Raw genomic sequence first — 23,282 nt, 5'->3', positions numbered from 1 at the left:
AGGCTGATGGTCGTAAATCATCGTTTTGGTGAGAGACGGAGAATCTGCATTGTGGACAAGGGAGCTTTCAACATCCGATTCAACATTTGTCTCTGGGGAAACGCCATTTATTGTTTGATGGTCTCATGAAGTTTCTTTTTTGCTTGATTTCAGATCGAGGGAGTCGATCAAAAATAAATAAAAGGAAATAATGCCTCTTGTTATATGTGATGATGATAAGTATGTCTATAAAATACAAAAAGGGAGGAAAGATTGAAATGATCAATCAACCAACCAACCAACCACCTGGACTAAAAATCATCCATCAACCTCTGTTCATACTCAACTCATGTCCACTCGTTGATGTCTTCACCAAAGGCTACCCATGAAGTATCTGATACCTCCACGCTAATAATTTTGTAGAAAACTGCAACCCTTTGTCATAATTCACAAGTAGGCAATTCACCAGATCCAACTCCCCCAATTTTGCCGTTACGGTGATAAACAACTCCCCTATATGGCTCGTAATCCAATATTCCTTGACGAAATTGATCTTCCTTTATAACAATCATTAATAATAAATCGTGAGTAACGAACACCCATATTACTGCTTGTTTGATCATAACCACGAACAAACAGAAAGTAGATATCCCGAATCCGCCTGATCGACCCAACGCCAGTTTAATAATACAAATATATCAGAATTGTGGAAAGCCCTTCCGCAATTCCATGCTTGATCCCCTCTCGAAGAAGAAAAAAAACTCCAGTCCTTGGATTGGCAATGAAATAAATACAACTATCGATAGACGAAATCATCCAAGACCAACACAATAGATTCACTGCCCTGCGAATGTTCTATGTTGTTCCATAGGTTGTTCGACATATGCAGGGTCTGGACGACTTTGTGTATATCGTCCGAAATATTCGATAGCTGCGACAATTGCCCCATCGTCTATTTCTACATCTGATACAATGTCGCAATCACCAATCGTAACAGACGCATTCTCGTGCATACTACTGACAGAGGTTCCTATAGAAGGTCGTTGTGAGCTAGACGCAGCGGTCGAAGCAAATGAAGATGATGGGTTTGGTGATTGTGGATCTGGCGTGATCAAGATACTCTCCCATGATTCTTGACCTTCTAGATCCAAATCATGCCTTGGGTCACTACGATCGTCAACATCGAGTTGCTCAACATTATCTATGACGTAATGGTCGTCAAATTCTCTGTGGCCCCTCTCTGGTTCTTGAAACTCAATGCTACGTTCTCGATCACCGAGGCCGTCATAATTGGTGTTTATCCTGAGATTTCCTCCTTCCCCAAACTGCAGTAGTGTGTTTGATTGCGTGCCTTCTTGTCCGTTTTCTTCAACATTGAGATGATTAAGCATCCCATTAAACAACTCAACTCGTTGCCACTCTCCGGGAATAGAATTAATGGATCCATCGGCCCGCTCTATTTCAATACTGTTCTGTTGTTGTTCTCCGCGGCCAGAAGTAGTGGACCGCCTGGATTGCTCTACTTCAGCTAGAAGTCTCGCCCTCATTCGTTCTCTAGAAGCTATAATTCGTTCTCGGATTCTCAATTGCAGTCTAAAATCGCTGATGCGTTGTGCTTCGTGGCTATCGAATTGCCGTCGATGTTCAGCTGCTTCGTGATGGCTGGGGTGTTGAACTAGTTCCTGTCTGATAGTGGTGTCGCCAATGCGTCGTCCCCCATGCACGCGTCGCTGAATGCGTCGGCGAATACGTCGATCTACATCGTCTTCTGTATTTCGCCGGTGCCTCTGCGCCGAAGAATCTTGTGAGTTCGTTTCACCGACACGTTCCGCTAATTCATTCTATCAAAATAATTAGCAATAATCTTTACAGTCATACTTAGTCCACATACTGCCATGCTGGGGCACTTAATAAACTTGGTCTTACATTGCGGTTCGAGTTACTGGCATCAATTCGAGAGGGGGGTACTGCCCTAGGGCGCTGTTCTGGAATTGTAGGTGGTTGAAAGAGAGAGGAGAGAGTCATGGTGTGACCTCTAAACATTCTGGTATCCATCAATCGACGACGAGGTTGCTGATGACGTCTTAAAGAATCTCGCGAAGGCTCTACATTTGAAGGATTGGAAAAATCTCTGGATTCTGGAACAGCGGGCATCGGTGGTCCATCGTCCTCGTCCTCGTCATCATCATCGTCATCATCATCATTGGCATTCACAAAATCTGTGAAGGCACTCGGCCTAAAAGTTATTAATGGAATTTCTGGTGATGATGAACCATTTCTCCTCGCGTGTCTCATTGCATCACTAGTTGTTGTTGTGATTGAAGATCTAGGAGGAGCAGCAATGAGTACACTACTATGGGGTTCAGAGCTGTAGAAAAAGCGATGTTGCTCAACATCATCTGTGGGCGCCCGCCTCCGTGCGCTACTTAAATGCGGACGGGTAGTAGCACGAGGGGGGGGATTGCGCATGGTACTTCGAAGAATAGAAGCATGACCTCGAATAGTAGATCGTGCGCGAGAAGTAGGGTCTTCTGTCGAATTTGATGAGGCATCGGGCTCCGAAGGCTTGAAAAATATCCTGTGGTTTGTGAATGAGGATGAGTTTTGGCGCAATGCGACAGGCGAAATGTGAAGGGGGAGATTGATGGCTTACGGTAAACCCATGTTTTGAGTGATAGAGAGTTAATAGAAAGAGACGAAAGGTATCGGCGACCGTGATTTTGTTCTTCGTGATCACAATCCTGAAGCGTTTTCAATTGACAATTGGCGATGAGTATAATATTTGAAGGTTGCTCATTCAGTAGACGTGAGTGAATGAGAGTGAGTGGGTGAGGGAAGAAGGAAGAGGAAGAGGAAGATGAATCTGGGGGAAGAACTCGAGAGATCGATCGCGCTCCAAAAAAAGCGCGCTAAATACCCAGTCAAGCAATTAACATGGATCGACTCTTCTGGTCGTCCAAAATTATTACCCGTGGACATCCATGACAATGACAATGGGACTTGCATACATTGGGTTACTGCACAATGTTTATCGATAACAGAAGACCAGACCAATTCCAAGCTCAAGCTCAAGCTTTTCACATTCAAACTTGTCAATACTGGAGATCCGGTACGTGAAGCTCTCATTAGCTTGAGCGATCTACTGATATCGCGCGATTGACTCACATTTCATATGATGCGACGACAGCAACAAAGTATGTATATGTATTCTAGAACAACTACTTTGGCAATGTCTATTTTTACTTGAAAGAAATAGTCACCTCTACCACCTAGCTTACATTGTCACAAAGTCTTTTTGGAAACGCCCTTTTGAACCAATCGCTGCATTCTCCATCCTCATCATGATTGAGCTTGGCTTAAATCGCATCAGCCGTCTTTTGAGGCATACTCCTCAACCTTGGAAAGCCATTCATGTTGCAGGTACCAACGGAAAAGGCTCAATATGTGCCTACTTGTCTGCCATGCTGCATGCCAGTGGTGTGCGTTGTGGCAGATTTACATCACCTCATTTAATTGATAGGTGGGATTGCATTACTATCGATGAACAGCCAGTTCGAGAATCGATCTTCCGCGAAGCTGAAGCTCTAGTGGTAAAGAGAAACCAAGCAGAGAATCTCCAAGCATCCGAATTCGAATTACTCACGGCCACGGCATTCGAAGTATTTTATAAAGAGAAAGTAGAGATGGGAGTAATCGAAGTTGGTCTGGGAGGACGATTAGATGCAACAAATACTATGGAAAATAAAGCGGTCACAATAATCTCCAAGATTGGTCTAGACCATCAATCATTCTTAGGAAATACAATTGAAGAAATAGCTCGAGAAAAAGCCGGAATTATGAGACCTGGTGTTCCATGTGTTTTGGATAGGAGCAATATATCTTCGGTGCGGGATGTCGTCTCAAATTATGCCAAAGAAATTGGAACAGACGTGGTTATTAGTTCTACTGAATCGGCATTTTTGGACGAGATCAAAGGACAAGATCTCGAACCACATCAATTGGAAAATCTAGCTTGCGCATACACAGCATTTCATTTAGCATATACTAAATTGGAATCTCCTCTACATCGACTACTACCGGCCATACAAAATATACATTGGCCCGGTAGGCTGCAAACTACTGATGTTAGAGCTGTGACAGGTCGAAAAGAACCCATACTACTCGATGGCGCGCACAATGTTCAATCCGCAGAAGTTCTTGGCTCATATGTCAATGGAAAGCTTCGAGTAAAATCAAACAAAGTGACCTGGGTATTGGCTGCATCCCAAGGGAAAGAGCTCGATGGAATTATGAAAGAGATTTTAAGAGAAGGGGACTGTGTAGCAGCAGTCCAGTTCGGACCAGTAGATGGAATGCCATGGGTTCAAGCTATGGATACAGAAGATATACTACATGCAGCTTCTACAGCTGGTGTTTCTCCCACTTGCCTGCATGATTCAGCAGCGGATATTTCTGGAGCACTAAGGTGGGCAGCCACTGTTGCCCAAGGTGGTCCTATCGTTGTGGCAGGTAGTCTTTATTTAGTTTCAGATGTACTACGACTGCTAAGGGATGCCGAAATGGTAAAAAGTTCATTGCTAGATTAGACCAACTAAGCTTTCAATATGAATGATTCATAATTCGTGGTTAGCGGACTGGGTTCACTTATTCTTCACTCTTTCACATCGCCAACTATCTACTTCCAAACAACATCATTCTTACTAACAATAACCTCGTCAACCTCCATCCTCCCCTTAACAATCTCCTCCCCATTAACCAAATCATTTTCCACGACTCTCTTCTCAGCATCCTCCTCATTTTCCGCAATCCCCGCTTTTACATGTCTGGGAATCAACCTCTTCTTTGCAACCTCAAAATCCACATCCACAAACCAAAGCTGATCCATCAATTTTGCAGCGCTCCTCCACGGTTCCTTATTCAACGATAAATAATTGCCCTCAAAAATCAATATCCGGGTTGTGGGTTCAATCGGTATATCATTAGCCTTGGGATCCTTGAGCGCATGATCGAATGATGGAGCGTGGATTGTGACAGTAGATGGAGTAAGTGGTTCACGAAGACGCTGGATGAGAGAGAGGAATGCGGGGCCATCGAATGTAAATTCTGCGCCTCGACGTGCGTGGGCATGCGCTGGGTCTGGCATGGCTGATAGTTGGGCGCGGGTTAAATGGTAGCCGTCCATGGGGACAAATCCGGCGATTGGAGGGAGGGAGGTTTTGTTTGAGTGGGCGTCTTGCAGAGCATTGAGACGTTTGGTAACAGTTGCTGCGAGGGTGGTTTTGCCTAAGGACGGTTTTAGTGAGATTGGAAAATACGAATATGGGGTGAAGAGGGCAATGCAGATATGCAAATACCTGAACCAGGAATTCCAGAAACCGCGACGAGGTATCTACTATTAGAAGGTGTATGTTGGAACCTTTCTAAACAGAATCATTAGCCCCTACATCATCGAGGTATATTGGTGCAGAAGAGTAGTACATACCCCAAACCTTCTCCGTCAATCTTGTTACTTGATCTTCCATCTTAAGGGCTGTAGGTGTTCCAAACTCTCGGGATGGTATAAACTCAATTCACACAAGTCAAAACAAGTCTCGAGATAAGATGACAAGTGGATGAAAGTCAAAGAACAACAAAAGCAGAAGAAGTACCAAGACTATAATTAGAAAGTGTGAGTAATTATGGGATGTCCATGAAATTACTACGGCTATCAAAATGTGGTGAAACAATTAATCTCATCCGCCAGTGATCTAATGTGATGTGAGATGACGATCGATGCTACTTCCACAAGTCGAACCCCTCATATGCCCCGCTTCGGTTCTGGTAGCTGATGTCAATCAAGACAAGTAGAAATTCTTATCGATAAGAAAATATTGTTTTTATTTTTATCTTTCCTCTTGCCTGCCTTCTTCATGCATACATTATCATCTAGCTCCCCTTTCACACATAACGTCTTACTTCACTATCCCGAGTACAACACAGTCAGAAGCTATACCTCTTCAATCCACACACTGATAGCTGAAGCAATACAATACCCATATCGCCCTCACCTCATTCTTCCATCCCAATGTCAGACTCAACCGAAGAAAACCCCCTCTTCGCAATCGAATACGACTCATCCGACGAATCTACCCCCGACACCACAGAAAAAGTCCCTCGAGATTTCCAATCCGAAGAGAACTTTCAAACCGTACGACGTGAATGGAAAGCTAGAAGCGAATCTGGCGAGGTATGTTTGTTCTTCCCTTCCCATTTCTCCGTTCATTGCTTCCTTCCTCCTTCGCACAGTTCCCCCCTTATCTCTTTTTCTTGATTTTTGTGCCAAGTGCGAGATTGCAAATGGGATAGTAAATATTGATTCACATTCAAATAGATCCATAAGACACTCCCCCCTCTCCCTCTAAACCCACGCAGTAAACCACAAACGGCTCAGTTCCTCTACGCAATCGAAGAATTGTATTTTTATAGAAAATTTGAAGAAGCGAAGAAGTTATCAGAGAGGATATTGGAACAAGATGACTTGATGGAGGATTTTAGGGCGGTGGTGGAGAAATATGAGAGGAGGTGTGGAGAAAGGTTAGGGGTTGGGAGGGAAAAGGAAAAGGAAGAGGAAGAGAAGTGAGAGATGAATTGTCTGTTGTCAAATTTGAAATGGGCAATTCTCATTCGATATTTGGTGGAAATTTGAAAGATTCTGATACATTGTATTTGATGTCAAATAGGAAGTGTATCGATTCGTTGGGGGACTGGTGGAGTGAGAATGGGTGGCAAGAGAGCTTGTTCGTGGGTTTCTGTTAAAAGATCAGACTCAACTGAAGGAAGACGTGCTGTTACTACTCCTGCCGATCCTAAGATGGGCTGAAGATTCAAGGTGTGATTGATCTGAAAGCAAGGAGATGTGTACCCATTCTGAGAATACCTTCTCTCATCCATTCCAACCATTGAACGGGCTACTCATCGAGAAATTGGAGTCGTTTTTTACGTATCCAGGCAATTGAATGCTAGGAATTAGGGTGTTGGATGAATGATTGGGGATGTTGAAAATGTCGAGAGATCGATATGAGAAATTAGGCAAGGTCTAGAAGAGATTACATGGAAGTTATGATCTTGGATCGTTCCAGATCCTCACTTTGGGATTTCAAGAATGACAGAGAAACAAAAGGATAGCGGATGAAAATTGGGCGGAAGTTCCCTTCTTTACTCCCCTAAGTTGTCTTCGCTTGCGCTCGGAATTCCGAATTTCTAGCCAAGCACGAGTCAAAATCTTACAAAGAGTTTCTTCTAGATTGGAAATGTCTTTATGAATGGAAGTTATAGATGGTTTCAACGTACTTGGCAACGAAAATACGATTGGAAATGCCTACTCCAACCTCCGTTCTCCAATACATCAAACCCGAAATTCAATACCGCGCCTACAAGCATGTGCGATGATTTCGAGTTCGTTCATATTGAAGAAATATGCTGAGAGGAAGAAGATCAAGGGTGCTTGATGTTCTTGATGTGAAAGCGGATACTATGCTGAGGTTTACGATTCTTCATCGGCAAATATATGGGTATTGGAAAGTGGCAAGGGGGAGTATGGCATAGATCAAACCGTTGAAAAGGATAGGAGGATATGATTAGACACAAGCAACGAACAGGAAAATCAGAGTATGATCTATATAAAACTATACCTCCAAAATAAAAGATACCGTTTAAGAGAACCAACATGCGTCGCACTTCCTATCAAAATCTCTTCTCCGTACATATCTCTTTTCATACCTTCATGTTCGTATTCTCAGTCTCAGTCTCAGTCTCAGTTGAAGAAAGAGGTAGATGAGAATAAAAGGATGAAGATACCAATATCAATATCAGTATCAACGTCGTCGGAGTAGTAATTACGACTCGAGTATATCACATATAGTATGTAGTATGTCTAGATAATCAAAACCTTCATCTCACGCACTTCTTGGGTCTGCATTGAGATGTGAGAGGAAGTTGGTGGGAGGGATATGATGGATTAGTGATGAGTGCATAGGTATATGTGTGTATATTTATACATATTACAACCCTACTCTCCTCTCCCATTATCAACTCAACTCAATAACTCTACCCGATCTTAATTTCAATCTTATTCTCGAGCCCAATCCGAATATTACATTTTATTTTTCTCTGATGATGGAGATTTGTGTGGATATGTGTATATAGTATATACACAATTATCTTCATATACAAGCATTGATATCAATATCACACTGGTAACTTTGTTATAATTGATACTTTTATTGTTTTAAGTTTGTATATAGATATTTAGATATATAGATATACAGATACATATCCCTCTCGTAATCACAATTTCCAAAGCGGTTTGATTTTAGTATTGAGATTAGATTTTAGATTTTAGATCTTAGATCATGAGGGTGCGTATGAATGTACGTATGTATGTATGAATGAATGAATAAGAATTTTGAAAGGGGGTCGGAAATAGAGGTGAGTGTGTGTGTATGTATGTGTGTACATAGATTCCTATAGCTATCACCTACCTACCTACCTATCCTTCTCATACTATTCCAACCCAGGGGACTCAGAGTCTCAGACTCGAACAATACTGACCACAGCGAGTTACACACACACACACACATACACCCTAGATCCAGCCAGCTATATACAGTTCAGCTTTTAGTTTGGGATTGGGAGGGGAAGATACAAAAGGGGAAGGAGAAGGGGAAGGAGAAGGGGGAGTACATACATACTCGGAAATCTTGAAGCTGGATTTACAATTATGTATTTTGTACTCCTCTGTGCTAGTCCATGGGTCGAAATCAAGATATCTATCTATCTATCTGTCTGTCTGTGTATCGATTTGTTTGTTTACTTACTTACTTACTTACTTACTTACTTACTTACTTGAGAGTATGCGTGTATATACACACACACACACACACACACACACACATATACATACATCGAATAAGTGAGAACAATATCTATCTACAGCACAAACCGCAAAACATACTAACCAATCCGATGATTCTGATTCCATTAACGGGGTAGAATTAGAAATCAAATAGATTTGGATTTGGATTTGTATATGGATATGGAGCATGTGCGTCTCAAACGTATGTGTCATGTAAGATTACTAGACTGACTGACTTCTCGATGTATTTTTATTTATTTATAAGTTTTGTAAGGAGATGGAAGGAGAGGCGAGAAAATATGAGAGAGAAAGAGAGAAAGAGAGAAAGAGAGAGAGAAAATAAATAAGATATTCTCCTCGCCTACATACGGTATCTATCTGGCTACTCATCTCCCCGTTCAGTATTGCAGTATTACTATTACTACCCATACTACTTTTCATCTTTTCATTCCATCCTGCCTCCTCCCTTCTCTCTTCTTCCTTCTCTTTTCCATATCCCTTTATATTTATTCTTATCTTTATCCTTTCTCCCTTCTCCCTTCTCTTCCACATCCCCTTATTCTCATACTCATACTCATACTCATTCTTATCCTCGTCCTCATCCTCTCCCTTCTCCCTCATACAAAAACCCTCATCAACCTCCCTTTTCACCTCCCTTTTCACCAATCACGCCCCAACCAACTCACAAACCAAGCACTCGCTTTCCATCTCCTCATCTCATCTCTTCATCTCTCCATCTCTCCATCTCCCATTTCCATCTCCATCTTCATTCCCAAAACAAATCATTCATATCCACACCCATACACACAAACACAAACATAAATACAAACCCCATATAGTTACTCACTCGCGAAAGAACCAAAAGATAACCAAATAGCCAACTAACTTCTTCACCAAATACCCACCTACCTACCTACCTACCTAGGTATTCCCAAGAAGAAATGAGAAATGCGAAAGAACAAAGCATAAATGGAGATTCATATACATCATTACAATGTCTGACATATTTTATTTATCCATGCATCTATTAGTTACTTGGTTACTCACTTAATCACCCACCCACCAATCACTCACACACCAATCACTCACACACCAATCACTCACTCATATAGCACAACACAATATAAAGTAAAATCTAATATTTATTTTCTTCAAGTCTCTCACCCACTGACTCGCTCACTCTATCTACATCATCTCCCTATTCAGCCTCATCTATAAAATCAACCCATCTATCCATCTATTTTTATCTCCCCCTTCAAAGAAGAAAAAAAAAAAAGCACCGCAAAAAAAGAAAGAAGGAAAAAAGGGGTATCTGTATCGTAACAATAACCCACATCAGCGTTGAGGATGAAAGTTTCTTTGAATATCATAACTTTTCCATTCAAAGACAACAAAAGACAATCGTCTTTTTGAAGCAAAACCCAACCTAACCCAAATATCCCATTTATCCTTTTTTAACGCCGCGCTTAAAATAGAATTCGCAACCGAGAATTTCGCCTTCTAGAACTCCGAAAGTGGACTTTTTTGTATACCGGAACTTGTAATAAAAAATCCCCAAACTCCTAAAATGATGTGAAACTCGTAAATGCCGAAATGAAGTGAGGAGATGGTTGAAGTGAAGTGAAGAAAAAGGACAAGGGAGGAATCGTTTCAGTCGTGATGTGAGGAGATTCAAATGATATGAATCTCATCATGTATATCTCGGACCGAACCGGAATATCTTCACGGAAACCCCTCTTCAAAACGCCTTTGAAATTTCGAACTTTATGCAGTAACGGTAGCCGCTTGTTGTTGTCTCATTTTCTCCTCACTGAATACCCTCCTGCTCATCGCCAAAACTGCTTCGAATCCCTCCTTTCCTTTGCGTGCATTTTCCGAAAACGCAGTAACTGTCGCGTCTTCAACTGCATTCTTCACTTTTTGCCATCCACCACATAATGCAGTAATCTGTGCCGCCTGGACAAATTGTGTTGTGTTTGCCGATAAGGGTTGGTAGACAACTGTTTCTTGCACATTGATGATGTTGGAAAATGTGAGATTGGTAGATGTCATTGTGACTTTCTTGGTAATCGGATCGACATATGAGGTTTCGAAGACGTGGGATGTATCTTTGCCGCCCATGAGTGATTGTAACCATTTTGGAGCAGATTGTTGGCAGGTAATTAAACGTTCGGTGCGTAGCTGTATTAAATTAGTATTTGTGTGCTGTGTGTAGAGAAATAGAAGAGGGGGAAGGGAGAGGCACATACAATTCCGGTGTCAGCATCTACATGTCGGGATAATGTATCGACGGCGATAACGTGAGTAGATTTATGATTCCATGGACAGTACTTTCTCCAGTTTGCAGTCGAAACCTCTTCCCACGAATAATCGAATTTGCAGTCGCTAGAAAAGACCTTCATTTTGATCGTGTGCCTTTGGTCGTGTGCTTGTTGGAGATTTGGACCCTTTTTTTGAAGCTTCGAACGGGTAAGAAGATATCGTAGGGATGTGTTGATGTATTGATCTATTGTACTTGTATCGCAGAAACAAAACAAAAGGATGATGTGTGATGTCTCGTTGGTAGTAATCAAGAAGGAGGGAGAGTCAGATAGTTAACTTATAGGAAGATGGAATTTGTTAGTAAGATAGGAATAACTATTACTCTGCATAGGATTTTCAAGATAAAGGGTCGGATCGAATTCGGATTTTGTCTGGGCTTTCCCTCTACTTTTACTAGTTTTTTGCTTGTGAAAATCAAATTTTTCGCCATCGGTGTTTCGCTTAATGTCTATCCGACCATGTCTCGCATGTCTCGACTCTCAAGACTCAAGAGGAGTCAATGTGAAGAGTGGAGGTGGTGGTGGTGGAGGCAAGGTTCTTTTCTTCTCTTCTCCATGGATATCGTTCATGGATATTGTTGATCTTGAGAAGAAGAGAAGATCTTCAAGATTCCGTCCCTTTTGCACCTTGATTACGCCTTGATTATCGTTTCTCCGATGCCCGGACGAATGGCCTTTCTTCATTCCTAATACGAGATTTGATAGAAATTGGTAGAAATTACCAGGTACTGCTTATCGAGGTATTCATATGGTTTATCATGAATTTGGATTGGTGATTTGATGGATGACTTACATCATTTGAATCATCAATATCAAGGACCTACAAAGACCTACAAAGACCTACAACCAACAGAATAACATTGGAATTTGAAGGGATCCGAGTTTGCCTACCTATGAAGTACCTACAGTATTCATGGCTCCATCAGTCCGGGTAATAATGGCAAATATCTATTATCCATTGTACCGATTAACCCGTCTCGAGACCAGTCCGTCCAATCCAGTCCGTCCAATCCAGGACATCGTATATCTCTTTCCCTCGGGCCACCATATTGAACCTTGGACCTGAGACTTTGAGTTACTCTTTGGCCAACCAACTAAATTAAACCAGAGAACAACTCGGGATATTATCCGAGGACCTTTACATATATGGCATTCGATGGAGTAGCTTGATAGTACTGTACTGTGTAGAGATCCAACCATAAAAGACTTTACCCGATGAGAAGTCTAGAGTCTAGCTCGGCCATCCATCATTCAAACTCAAAACCCTGAAGCTTGTCATGTGTACTATACTCTGTACAGACGACAACGTACAACTTGCAAGATACTAGTACCTAGTCAGTGTGCGGGGCTCCCGTTACGCTTCCGTTTAGATGGCCTCTCCGGAGCTTGAAGGTTAGTTTCGAGGGATCTGGCTGATGGACTAGTCTTGGAGGTCTGGTGCGAAGGTACTTGATCTTGATATGGATACTACTTCTGTGTGTGTCCCTCTTCTTATTCTGTATATGTGGTTTATTGGAAGAAGAAGAGAGCGATGAAATGATCAAAGCCCATCAATCAGATACGAGGAAATGCAAAGTTGTCGAGGTTACAACGTTTACCATAACATACTACAATATTTGCTTGGACTTTTCTGTGCGCTTACAGGATTTCCCGTGAAAGCAAGTGTCTGTTTGGGCGTGTCTCGAGATGGTAAGATGTCTAGTAATGGACGACATTACAAATAACTTCATGATACTATACTCGAGCATGTGAATTTCAATCTAGCTTGTATCATTGAAGGAGGTTGGTATGTTGTTGATATCAGTTGAAAATATTCTGATTTTGGTTGTATTAGGTAAAGCTATGTAGGTAGGTGGATAGATAGATAAGTAGGTGTATTAACACTTCTCAAGTGTATATATATATATATATATATACAGCTCCATCGTTTGAGCTATTCCTCGAAAAGAATTTCGATTTCATCTTGATATATGTATATATATATACATACATATCCATCTATATATATCCTGCAACAATGGCTAACTTATCTCTTGTGATCTTCTCCTTTCCCTCTCTCTCTCGTCCTCTCTTCCTCTCTTCCTCTCTTCCTCTCACTCACAAATGATAATTCCAATTCCAATTCCATACCACACACGCACACGCACACAGCCAATCAATATCTCATCCAGTCCACAATTCTTCATCCATCCTGACTCCCGTGCCATATCTCCCAGACCTTTCCCAGACCTTTCCCCTTCCCCGACTTTGCCAATTCGTGTTTTGCATGCACAAACCAACCAAATCCACCAATCAGTCCACCGGTGGTCCAGAATTCCATTTTGTGAATCCCCATTCTATTGTTCTTCCTGTGATAGGTTGATACTCGACCTAGGAAAGCTTCCCTACTCTGTTAGATTTCTTCAATTCCTTCAATACTGACTGACTGTGCCAACGCCAGTGCCAGAATACAGAACATAGACCTCTATCAACATCTCCAACATCCACCTACCTCGTACATACATGCAGCAGGCAAACGACCTGCCTCCTCTCCAGATAACGTAAATCGTACATTCCACAAATACGCCGTCTCAGGCAGATCATAGAACCACATACCAAAACGCGTGAACTTGCTGTACACACCCCAAAAGACGAAACTATCATTGCCCCTAACTAACGTAACCTTGCACGGTACAGTAAGTAACCAGAGCCCCCGTGGCTGGAGAGAATGGATGGGGAGTGAGGAGATTATTGAAAATGATTGCTCAGCCTATAATTTAACTACATAACATTTTCCATTTTCCATTTTCATCTTTTCTCTCTTCACTTTTTCCAATCCATCTCTCCTTTCTCTTAATCCCAATTCTTCTCCCTCTACTCCATTATCAGTGAATTGTATTTCATCGAACCACTTCTCCATCCTTCTCGGATAAGATCTCCCTCTTTATCGCAAACCAACAATCGCGACAATCAACCTCGTCAATAACAACAACAACAACAACCACCTTCAATTTCCATTATATCAAACGCAATACACAACCATGCCTGTTACATTGAGAAAACGTCCTGCTCCAGCTGAGCCTCCAGCTCCAGCTCCAGCTGCTAAAAAGAAGTCAACTGTCGCAAAGACCGTCGCAAAAGTTAAAGAACCCGTCAAGAAAGCTGCTGAACCGAAAGCTGCTGAACCAAAAGCTGCCAAAGCTACCAAAGCTGCTCCTGCATCAAAGACAAATGGATCTAAAGCTAAGACCGAAACTAAAGTTGAAGCTCCAGCTCCCTTGCCTCAAGTTAAAGCTTCTAAAGCTTCAGCTCCAGCTCCAGCTTCAGCTCCAGTAGCAACGACAAAAGTTGTAGTTGGTGAAACCATCGATCTTAAAGGATTCGGTGGAGAGATTGAAACCAATGAGGGTGAAAAGACTACACTCGAGAAACTTGTTTCGGAGAGTAAGAGTGGTGTTGTACTTTTTACTTATCCCAAAGCTTCTACTCCTGGATGTAAGTATCATACTCCTTCAATATGCATCCATCAATCCATCTATCCATCCATCATCTCAATCCCATCTCTCATTCATTCAACTTCATCTTTAAACAATCGCTAATTTTCTCAAGGCACAACCCAAGTCTGCGCTTTCCGCGACTCTCATCCCACCCTCCTCTTAACCGGCTACACCGTCTATGGTCTCTCAAAGGATTCCCCCAAATCCAACACCACCTTCAAAACCAATCAAAAACTTCCTTATACACTTCTTTGCGACACAAAGTCTACACTCATCTCCGCAATTGGGTTGAAAAATGCAAAGGGTACCACTAGAGGTGTATTTGTCATTGACAAATCCGGAAAGGTATTGGCCGCTCAGGCTGGTAGTCCTAAGGGTACACTTGAGGTTGTAGAAGGATTGATTGGTGCTAAGAAAGCAGAAGTCGAAAAGGAAGAAGCTGTAACTGAAGAAGATAAAGAAGCCGAGAAGGAAAATGAGAAGGAAACTACAGCAGAAGAAACAAAAGAGGAAGCCTCACCAACTTCAGAGGAAAAGAAAACCGAAGAACCAACAATTCCAGAAACAAATGGTATTAACGGGGCCGACTCATCCGCAGCAAAGGAAGATGTTGCCAAAGCAGAAGTTGCAGCAGATGTAGCTGATACAGCTGAAAAACTTGACGGCAAAGATTCCGAAGTTAAAGCTGCTGAGACTTCAACAGCTTGAGCATGGAGGTCTTGACTTGAGTTTGATTCTTCAGGATGAATGCTTGGTTTGATGAATTCATTCATCTGCATTGCTGCTACTTGCATAACCCTTCGTTCATCCACTGCACGCATGCGTATATGATTGCATTTTCTTCTCATTTGATCTTCTGATTCTGATTTTGATTTTTGATGGGCATCGAAAGAAAGCGAGTCATGGCGATGAATGGATGGATTGAAAAAGCATGGAATCGTTTTGATTTGATTCGGTTGATCTATCTCATTTTACTTGTTGGATTGATTTTTGAAGATACTTATTATTCCCAATCTTCAGGGCCCCTTCCATTTTCAATTCCTACATACTCATTTCACAATTTTAGCTAGCCAATGGAAGGAAGAACGTAGGGAGGAAAGAAGCATGGAAGGAAAAGATACTCATTTTTCTCTTTTGACAATATTCAATTCGATTCAAATTTTCTTATGGTATGTATGGGCAGGTGCTATGGAGTGAGTTTGGGGTTTCTTTTTCTCTTTCGTTAATGGGAATGCGGGATAGGGTACAAATAAGACAGACATTAAATACAACACAATACGATATGATGGAGGATACTGGATACGAAAGCTGGATAGGATAGGATATGAAAAATGGATAGGATTGCATAGGATAGTAGTATAGGATATGACGTGATATCCGAATTATAAGTTCAATTCTATTCAATTACATTCTATTCAATTTACTTTGATGGATGATTTGTTTCTATGTGCATATCTGGTTAGTTGATGGTGATGGTGATTTTGATACTCTTGATACAAGCAAGTAAATCAATGACGAATAATGAATAGCAAATAGTAAATAGCGAATACCTCGACTGAATGGACGTATATCGAGTAGGTGGGTAGGGTAGTTCTATATATGGGATATATTGCATCACATCACATCACATTCTTCACATGTATATATATAAATTATCTCATATATATACATTGGGTCATTCATCTATCCATACACATATCACGCACGCATGTATTAACTATTAACTATCTCTCTCTCTCCGTCGATTCATCTTTCCATCCATCTTCTTTCCCTACCTATCCATATCACATCACATCACATCACATCATCGATTCTTCCATCTTCCATTCACACCCGCACTCACATCCATACATCCATCCGTATGTATGCATATTCACTTTTTTATTCATTCGTGCATTTTATCTTCCGTGTATCTGTACCTACCTGTATCTGCATCGAGTTTCGTTTCTACTCTCTACTCTCTACTCTCTACTCTTTCCCGAATCTTCCTTGTCGTTTAATAAGACTCAAGACTCAAGATTCGAGATTCAAGATTCAAAACCTACCTATGTTGTTTATTCTTTGATTTCTTTGCACTCTCTATTTGTAATTATTTGTATTTGTAGATTCGGTAGGTATTTATACTTATTCCTCTTCTCCTCGTTTCTCCTCCTCCATTCTCTCATTCTCCACTTCACTTTTTTATATCTTTTATATCTTTCCTCCTTTTTTTCATTTATTCATTCATTCATCCATTCATTCATTTCTATTAATTTATTCAATATCCATCCTATCCATCATATCATATTTTATCCTATTCTATCCATTTATTATTCATTTATTGCATATTTTTTTCTTTTCGCTTCTTTTTTCCCTTGTGTTTCTTCTAATTATGTGTCTCCCCCCCCTTCCCCCTTCTCCTTCGTTTATTTGTTCATTCATTCAAATTACTTCATCCCCTCTTTATTTTTTTCTCTCTATTTTAGATAATTCATTATCCATCTATCTATTCTTCCTTACTTTTCCTCATTTCTCTTTCTCCATCGCTCATCCCCCTCCCAACAATTTCCTTCTTCTTCCCCTTCAAACTTCAACCCCGTTTCCAAATCACTTCGTTTATCCCCCATTTCCCATTTCCCATTTCCCTAATAACCACTTCCTTCATCTTACCCTTCTACCCTATCTATCCTTTCCTCTTTCTTTCCCAAACCACTTTTCCCTTCTTATTTCTGTTTCATTTTCCCTCCCTATTTCTCCATCACGTCCTCTCATCCCCTCCTAATAATTTCCCACTCCTTCCCCTTCATGTATCCAAACCACTCCTCCCCATCCATTCATCCATCCATTCTTCGCTCTTGGATATATCATATCATATCACACCACATACTTCTCCCTTCCTCCATCCACCACTCCACCCACCACTCCACCTACCACTTCAACCATCCATCATTTCTCCTTCCAAATCGCTCCCAAACCACGCACTCGCGTATTCTCATATTCTCTATTCCTTCCATATTTCATATTCCATATCTTGCATTTCGTGTACATACATACGCATAGAAGCAAGACAGGTCAAGTCAAGTTAAGATACATACTCCTTTGCGTAGTGAAAAGAAAACAGAATATAAATAGACAAAAAGACGAAAAGACGAAAAGACGAAAAGACGAAAAGACAGACCGGGAGTCAAAAAAAGTAACAGAAATATATAGATATATATATATATGTCCACCCACCTACCCACTCATTCGTTAGTAGCAGATAGATAGTAGATACCTCTCCACCTCTCTCCTCTCCTCTTCTCGTCTAGTATCAATTTTCTAATCTCCAATCTCTCGAGTAAATATCTAGATCTTCTAATCCTGTCCTATTCCATCCCATCTCATCCCATCCTATCCAATCCTCTTCTTTCCCAGAACAGAGCTCTAATCCATCTAGATCCTAGACAGCTAACAAGACACATAAATAAACATAACATAACACATAACGTATAAAAAGGTTGTCTATCTATCTATCTATCTGTCTGCATATATATATATATCCCCATACCCATCTAAATAAGTATTATGTAAATTGATATATGTATGTATATATGCTGCATATGCCGTATATAGTCCATATAGAACACAAGTTTCAATATTTCCAAAACCTCTAATACGATGCTTAATTCTATCCCACTCCCACTCCATCTCAATGACATTTCCAGGAATCACAGATTGAATGAGTAGATTGTATACATACCCACACACACACATGTATGCATGCATATGCATATACATATATCAACACTCTCACACCCGCTGCCTACATACCAACCAAACCAACGTTCACTACCCCATTTCCCTCCCAAAAAGAACAAAAAAGCAAAACAAAAAATAAAAACAAAAAGTCGATGAGATACATATACCCTGCGAATGAAATCTGGAATCCAGGAAAATCCCCAATCCGCCAACCAATCCACAGAGACAAACCTCACCTTACTTTATCTTGGTGACGTGATGTTGAAAGTGTGAGTATATGTGAAATACCATCCGATGGGATCCAATACAACGAAATACGATAGTTATGATTTCTATTCAGTTAACTGACTGACGGACTGACTGACTGACCGACTGACCAATTAACTAATGAACTACTCCAGTTCAGCACGGGAATAAATGAATGAATAAATGAATGAACAAAAAAAACGTACGAACGATCAAACAAACAAATAAACAAACAAACTAATAAACTAACAAATATGAAAATTCCAGATCCATTACCTACCTACCTACCTACCTGTGTATGCACTTAATTTTTTTTTTTTTTTGATATCCTCTCCTTTCATACAACATTGAAACGCAATTCACACTGAGACTGCAATAAACACAGAGACAGATAGAGACAAATATCAAGCCAATCCAACATTCTCCCCATTGATTCCTTCCTCACCTCTCATCATACGTTGCGGATTTAAAACTGCGTAATCCCTTTCGTTATATTCCACGTTTGGAAATGACTTACAAAAATCTCACGAGTTTCTCTTCTCTCTTTTCTTTCACCCAGAAGCAAGCCAGCCAGCAAGCAAACAACAAAAACGAACAATACATACTGAATATAAGAGATAAACAAATAAATGAATGAATGAATGAATGAATGAATGAATGAATAAATAGAAATAGACTTATACCTGCGTATGTGCATGCATTGTGATATGATCTAATGTAAACTCAAATATCTTGTATGTGATTCCTCTTCTCGACTCTCGATTCCGTAACTTTGTGTATGGATGTATATGTACAAGTTTTCTTCCCTGCATACCCCTTCTTTCTTCCTCCCTGAACATCCTATCACCTTGTCGTCGTCTTCTTCTTTACTTATTTGAAAGTTCGGCATGGGTATCTAGTTTTTGTTAGCTTATCATATCTTACCATACCATGGCTATTATCCTTCTATTCCATTCCCAAATCCCATTCCAAAACCCCTCCAAGAAGCCCTCCCATTCAAAAAAGAAAAAGGGAAAAAAAGAACCCCAAACTTACTCCTCAGGATACGCATTCTCCTCGGTCAAATGATACTTACTCCCATCCACCCTCTTACTCGGACTCACACTCGCAGGCAAAGGCGGCAAACCCCCTCTCCCCAACAACTCCAACGCACCCCCCGCACTCTCCCTCTCGAAAAACTTCGCCAAACCCTCCTTCCCCTCCTCCCCAACCCTAACCAACTCCTTCACCCCCGACTCCCCGACCAACTCCTTGCGCGGCGCCGCCTCACTTCCCACACTCAACAAACCCACCACATCGCTCTGCGCCACAAAACTCAGCTGCGGATACGAGCGGCGGGAATCGCGCTTCCAGTATGGGTTCTCGGCGATATCACCCGCGGGGAGAGTAACAGGGTCGATGAAGGAAAATGGTTCGTTGGATCCTGGAGGTGGATTGCGGAATTGGGGGTTGAGGGGGACACCGTTGGAGCGGGTAGGATCGACGGCGAGGAAGCGACGGATGGTCTCCCAGATACCAGTGGATTGGACAGTGTGTTTCTGAGAGGGGGTGTCAGAAGGGTTGGAGTTGAATTTGGGGTTGAGGTCTGAGGTGCGGGAAGGGAGATGGATCAAGGTTAAAGAGCTGGATAGATAAATAAATAAATACCTTGTGAACGGGAATAACACGGTTAGCAGCCTGAGCCACCTTTGCCACGGATTGTGATGCCATATTTGGAATGCGATTGGGATTCCACGGCGTATAGCTTGGTAATTGAATTGGTATATGGATTGAGTGTTCTCGATACTTATGAGCCTTGTCTGTAGTCGAAGTTCAACATTCGTGAAAGTGGTCCGTGCACCAACGGGTTTTGGAAATTGCGAGAGCTGGATTGGATGAGAGGAGGTGAAGCTCGATATGACAATTTTATGAGTTACTTCTTTCCTAAATACTTGAACGAGTGTCTGTCTGTATACTAGGTCGTGATGAGTGTATACTTCCATGATTTATTGTAGAAAAAAGTCGTGGAGGCTGACTTGTCATTGTACTGTACTTATATATGTATATATATATAAAAGCATCAATCGACTAATGCAATGCAGCTAGAAATCATGGCCATGAATGCTATGGCACATGGGTTTCTAAAAGATCAAATGGAAGTTATTTCACCGGTATTATCTCAGATCTGATGGAATAATGTTTCCATCACACATTTTCACAATCTCAATATAGGAATCATTTGCAACCTTTAGAAACGGTATGGAGTTGAGAACCAAACCCATGCATAATATTATCATTCACAATATGCCAGCCACCACACCCCCTTATTGATATCTTCCCCAAACAATTACTGTATATCCCATTAAAGTTGAATTTTCTCCCACCCATCTCTCTTTTTAACTACTCTCCTCCCATGGTAGGGAGAAAGTGCCAACCCATTCCTCAACTTCACTTCTCAATTGTACAATCTCTCTCTCATTCTCGCCTTCGCCAAGGTACTCCAAGAAAGCCTTTACACTACCAGGGTTCTTTCTTCCCTTTGCCTCTGCTGCTTCCCTTGCACTTTTATCCAATCGTTGAGTTATAGTAACGGCTCTATTTACAACGTCGGCAACCCGTACGAAATCTTCAGGCTGGAAACCACGAGTTGTCATAGCTGGTGTACCCATTCTTAATCCACCAGGTTTAAGGGCAGATTTATCACCTGGAACTGTATTCTTATTGGATGCGACTCCAACGAGTTCAAGAACACGTTCAACTCGGGCACCATCAACTCCTTGAGGCTTCAAGTCAATGAGTACAAGATGGTTATCGGTACCCCCGGAGACGATGGAGTAACCGAGACCCCCTTTATCTTTTGAATCACCCAGACGCTTTGCAAATGCCTTTGCATTTAGTAGAACTGCTTCTTGGTAAGCTCTGAATTCAACACTTTGTGCTTGCTTTAATGCAACTGCCAAGGCAGTAATAGTATGGTTGTGAGGACCTCCTTGATGTCCTGGAAATACTGATGCATTAATTGGATCTTCAAGATTCCACATCTCTTCTTCTTTTGTTTTTGGATTAACTCTCCTAACTCCTTTTCGGAAGAAAATCATAGCACCTCGAGGACCTCTGAGTGATTTGTGTGTAGTAGTTGTGACGACATCTGCATATTCAAAAGGACTTGGAATAACCTTTGCGGCAACAAGACCAGAAATGTGTGCCATATCAGCTAATAGATATGCTCCAACCTTGTCGGCAATTTCACGCATACGCTCATACTCAATGAGTCTACTGTACGCTGATGTACCGGCAACAATAATCTTTGGTCTGTACAATGTAGCGAGTTCCTCCAATTTAGCGTAGTCAATGAGTCCTGTGCTTTCATCCAATCGATATGGTAAAGTTTCAAAGTATTTTGAGATAGCGGAAATTTTTTTGGTAGGAGTTTGATATCCATGAGAAAGATGACCACCGTGAGGCAAATCTAATCCCATTATTCTGTCATGTGTATTGGCGAGAGCGGAATATGCGTAGAGATTTGCGGGAGAACCAGACAGTGCTAGATAAGTTGTGAGCAAGGAACTCTCATATCAGATGAAAGACATACGTTGAACATTGACACCCCATTCCGACTCTTTCAAACCAAAAGTCTGTAGAGCACGACTTTGGCATAACCTTTCGGATTCGTCGATGAACTCATTTCCTCCATAATATCTTGCCCCTGGATATCCTTCGGAATATTTATCTGCCAGAAAGTCAACATTGACTCATTCCACCATCGAACTCCAAACGTACTTTGCATAACACTTCCCAATGCATCTAAAACAGCTTGTGATGTGAAGTTTTCGGAAGGAATAAGGTTGATGAAGTGCTTCTGCCTCCGTTTTTCCTATTCATAATGCTTTAGTCTTCTCTTGTCATCAAACGAAGGGTCTGGCGAGAGAAATCGTACATTTTGGAGAATGCTGAAGACTGCTGGATCTGCATGTTCAAGATCTGCCGAGAGTAACTATCATGAATCAATTCAGCTCCTTGCTATTTGCGAATTCAATTGACAAGTAGCAAACCTTTTGTTGACTTTCCATAGTCATTCGACTACTACTCGCCGCTCTTCTCGCGCCACATATTGAAGCTGCTGCTCTTTGCGCAGTAGTAGCCCTGAACACAGTTCTTGAGGCTCCTTTAAAGAGCGACATGATTTCCTGTACTTAAGTTAGAGATTCTGGCTTTTCATGGGCAAGAAGTGAAAACATACGACTAAACTATAAGCAATTGCTTGCACCGAAAAGTAGAGCTTTGTTTGTCAATATGCAATCAAGTGATTTCCAGAACCCCCGCCATCGGGTATAAGCTAGCACCTTATCCGGTTGAGTGTCGGAACTTGAGATATGCCGATCTCTCCCCTCAATGTTCATTTATTTCCTGATAACAAATATTGGAATAAGATGGGGATGATCAAATGATATGAGAAATGGAAATGAAAGGAGATCAAAAAACAGAACAGTCGCGATCGTGGGAGTCTTGAAAAGCGGCACCTTCTTCTATAAACAAGAACACGGTTTCAACCATGGCGGGATTGTGTGTATTCATTTGATGAGTCCTTATACCCTCCGTTAGGACGCGAGGCAATTGCGATGTCACCGTTGATGTCGTTTCTCACAACTTTACGTCCAATTCACATTCAAT

General features: G+C 41.4%; 8 protein-coding genes across 10 annotated transcripts; 3 read left to right on the top strand and 5 right to left on the bottom strand.

The window, feature by feature from the left end:
- Positions 1-94: 94 nt before the first annotated feature.
- BCIN_04g00620 (hypothetical protein) lies at positions 95-2,843 on the bottom strand. Of its 2 annotated transcripts, none has more exons than XM_024692323.1 (3): positions 2,633-2,843; positions 1,871-2,557; positions 95-1,820 (listed from the first exon to the last, which is right to left on the bottom strand). In XM_024692323.1, the coding sequence occupies exons 1-3, from the start codon at positions 2,641-2,643 to the stop codon at positions 1,811-1,813; spliced, it is 708 nt and encodes a 235-aa protein (XP_024548098.1). In that variant the 5' UTR covers positions 2,644-2,843; the 3' UTR covers positions 95-1,810. The 2 variants fall into 2 exon arrangements, with proteins under 2 accessions (XP_024548098.1, XP_001554444.1); XM_001554394.2 differs by having other exon boundaries at positions 1,906-2,557.
- An 86-nt stretch (positions 2,844-2,929) lies between these two features.
- Positions 2,930-4,595, top strand: BCIN_04g00610 (hypothetical protein). Of its 2 annotated transcripts, XM_024692322.1 has the most exons (2): positions 2,930-3,173; positions 3,270-4,595. In XM_024692322.1, exon 2 carries the CDS (start codon positions 3,321-3,323, stop codon positions 4,563-4,565), a length of 1,245 nt encoding a protein of 414 aa, XP_024548096.1. In that variant the 5' UTR covers positions 2,930-3,173; positions 3,270-3,320; the 3' UTR covers positions 4,566-4,595. The 2 variants fall into 2 exon arrangements, with proteins under 2 accessions (XP_024548096.1, XP_024548097.1); XM_024692321.1 differs by having other exon boundaries at positions 2,930-4,595.
- Positions 4,596-4,614: 19 nt separating this feature from the next.
- Positions 4,615-5,727, bottom strand: Bcyfh7. The gene is made up of 3 exons (XM_024692320.1): positions 5,462-5,727; positions 5,334-5,399; positions 4,615-5,262 (listed from the first exon to the last, which is right to left on the bottom strand). The coding sequence occupies exons 1-3, from the start codon at positions 5,499-5,501 to the stop codon at positions 4,655-4,657; spliced, it is 714 nt and encodes a 237-aa protein (XP_024548095.1). The 5' UTR covers positions 5,502-5,727; the 3' UTR covers positions 4,615-4,654.
- A 149-nt stretch (positions 5,728-5,876) lies between these two features.
- Positions 5,877-7,920, top strand: BCIN_04g00590 (hypothetical protein). The gene is made up of 2 exons (XM_001554397.2): positions 5,877-6,205; positions 6,350-7,920. The coding sequence occupies exons 1-2, from the start codon at positions 6,044-6,046 to the stop codon at positions 6,596-6,598; spliced, it is 411 nt and encodes a 136-aa protein (XP_001554447.1). The 5' UTR covers positions 5,877-6,043; the 3' UTR covers positions 6,599-7,920.
- Positions 7,921-9,994: 2,074 nt separating this feature from the next.
- BCIN_04g00580 (hypothetical protein) lies at positions 9,995-11,777 on the bottom strand. The gene is made up of 2 exons (XM_001554399.2): positions 11,122-11,777; positions 9,995-11,053 (listed from the first exon to the last, which is right to left on the bottom strand). The coding sequence occupies exons 1-2, from the start codon at positions 11,272-11,274 to the stop codon at positions 10,637-10,639; spliced, it is 570 nt and encodes a 189-aa protein (XP_001554449.1). The 5' UTR covers positions 11,275-11,777; the 3' UTR covers positions 9,995-10,636.
- A 2,154-nt stretch (positions 11,778-13,931) lies between these two features.
- Positions 13,932-16,072, top strand: Bcprx1. Its single transcript, XM_001554402.2, has 2 exons — positions 13,932-14,667; positions 14,782-16,072. The coding sequence occupies exons 1-2, from the start codon at positions 14,214-14,216 to the stop codon at positions 15,375-15,377; spliced, it is 1,050 nt and encodes a 349-aa protein (XP_001554452.1). The 5' UTR covers positions 13,932-14,213; the 3' UTR covers positions 15,378-16,072.
- Positions 16,073-19,316: 3,244 nt separating this feature from the next.
- Positions 19,317-20,427, bottom strand: BCIN_04g00560 (hypothetical protein). Its single transcript, XM_001554403.2, has 3 exons — positions 20,280-20,427; positions 19,668-20,170; positions 19,317-19,527 (listed from the first exon to the last, which is right to left on the bottom strand). The coding sequence occupies exons 1-3, from the start codon at positions 20,340-20,342 to the stop codon at positions 19,503-19,505; spliced, it is 591 nt and encodes a 196-aa protein (XP_001554453.1). The 5' UTR covers positions 20,343-20,427; the 3' UTR covers positions 19,317-19,502.
- Positions 20,428-20,826: 399 nt separating this feature from the next.
- BCIN_04g00550 (hypothetical protein) lies at positions 20,827-22,912 on the bottom strand. The gene is made up of 6 exons (XM_024692319.1): positions 22,852-22,912; positions 22,664-22,798; positions 22,549-22,605; positions 22,392-22,485; positions 22,204-22,341; positions 20,827-22,155 (listed from the first exon to the last, which is right to left on the bottom strand). The coding sequence occupies exons 2-6, from the start codon at positions 22,790-22,792 to the stop codon at positions 21,008-21,010; spliced, it is 1,566 nt and encodes a 521-aa protein (XP_024548094.1). The 5' UTR covers positions 22,793-22,798; positions 22,852-22,912; the 3' UTR covers positions 20,827-21,007.
- Positions 22,913-23,282: the final 370 nt, after the last annotated feature.

This window comes from Botrytis cinerea, chromosome 4, assembly GCF_000143535.2.
Source record: "Botrytis cinerea B05.10 chromosome 4, complete sequence".
Classification (NCBI taxonomy): Eukaryota; Fungi; Ascomycota; class Leotiomycetes; order Helotiales; family Sclerotiniaceae; genus Botrytis; species Botrytis cinerea.
The sequence above is the reverse complement of the archived record's forward strand: the minus strand, read 5'-3'. Positions and strand labels throughout refer to the sequence as shown.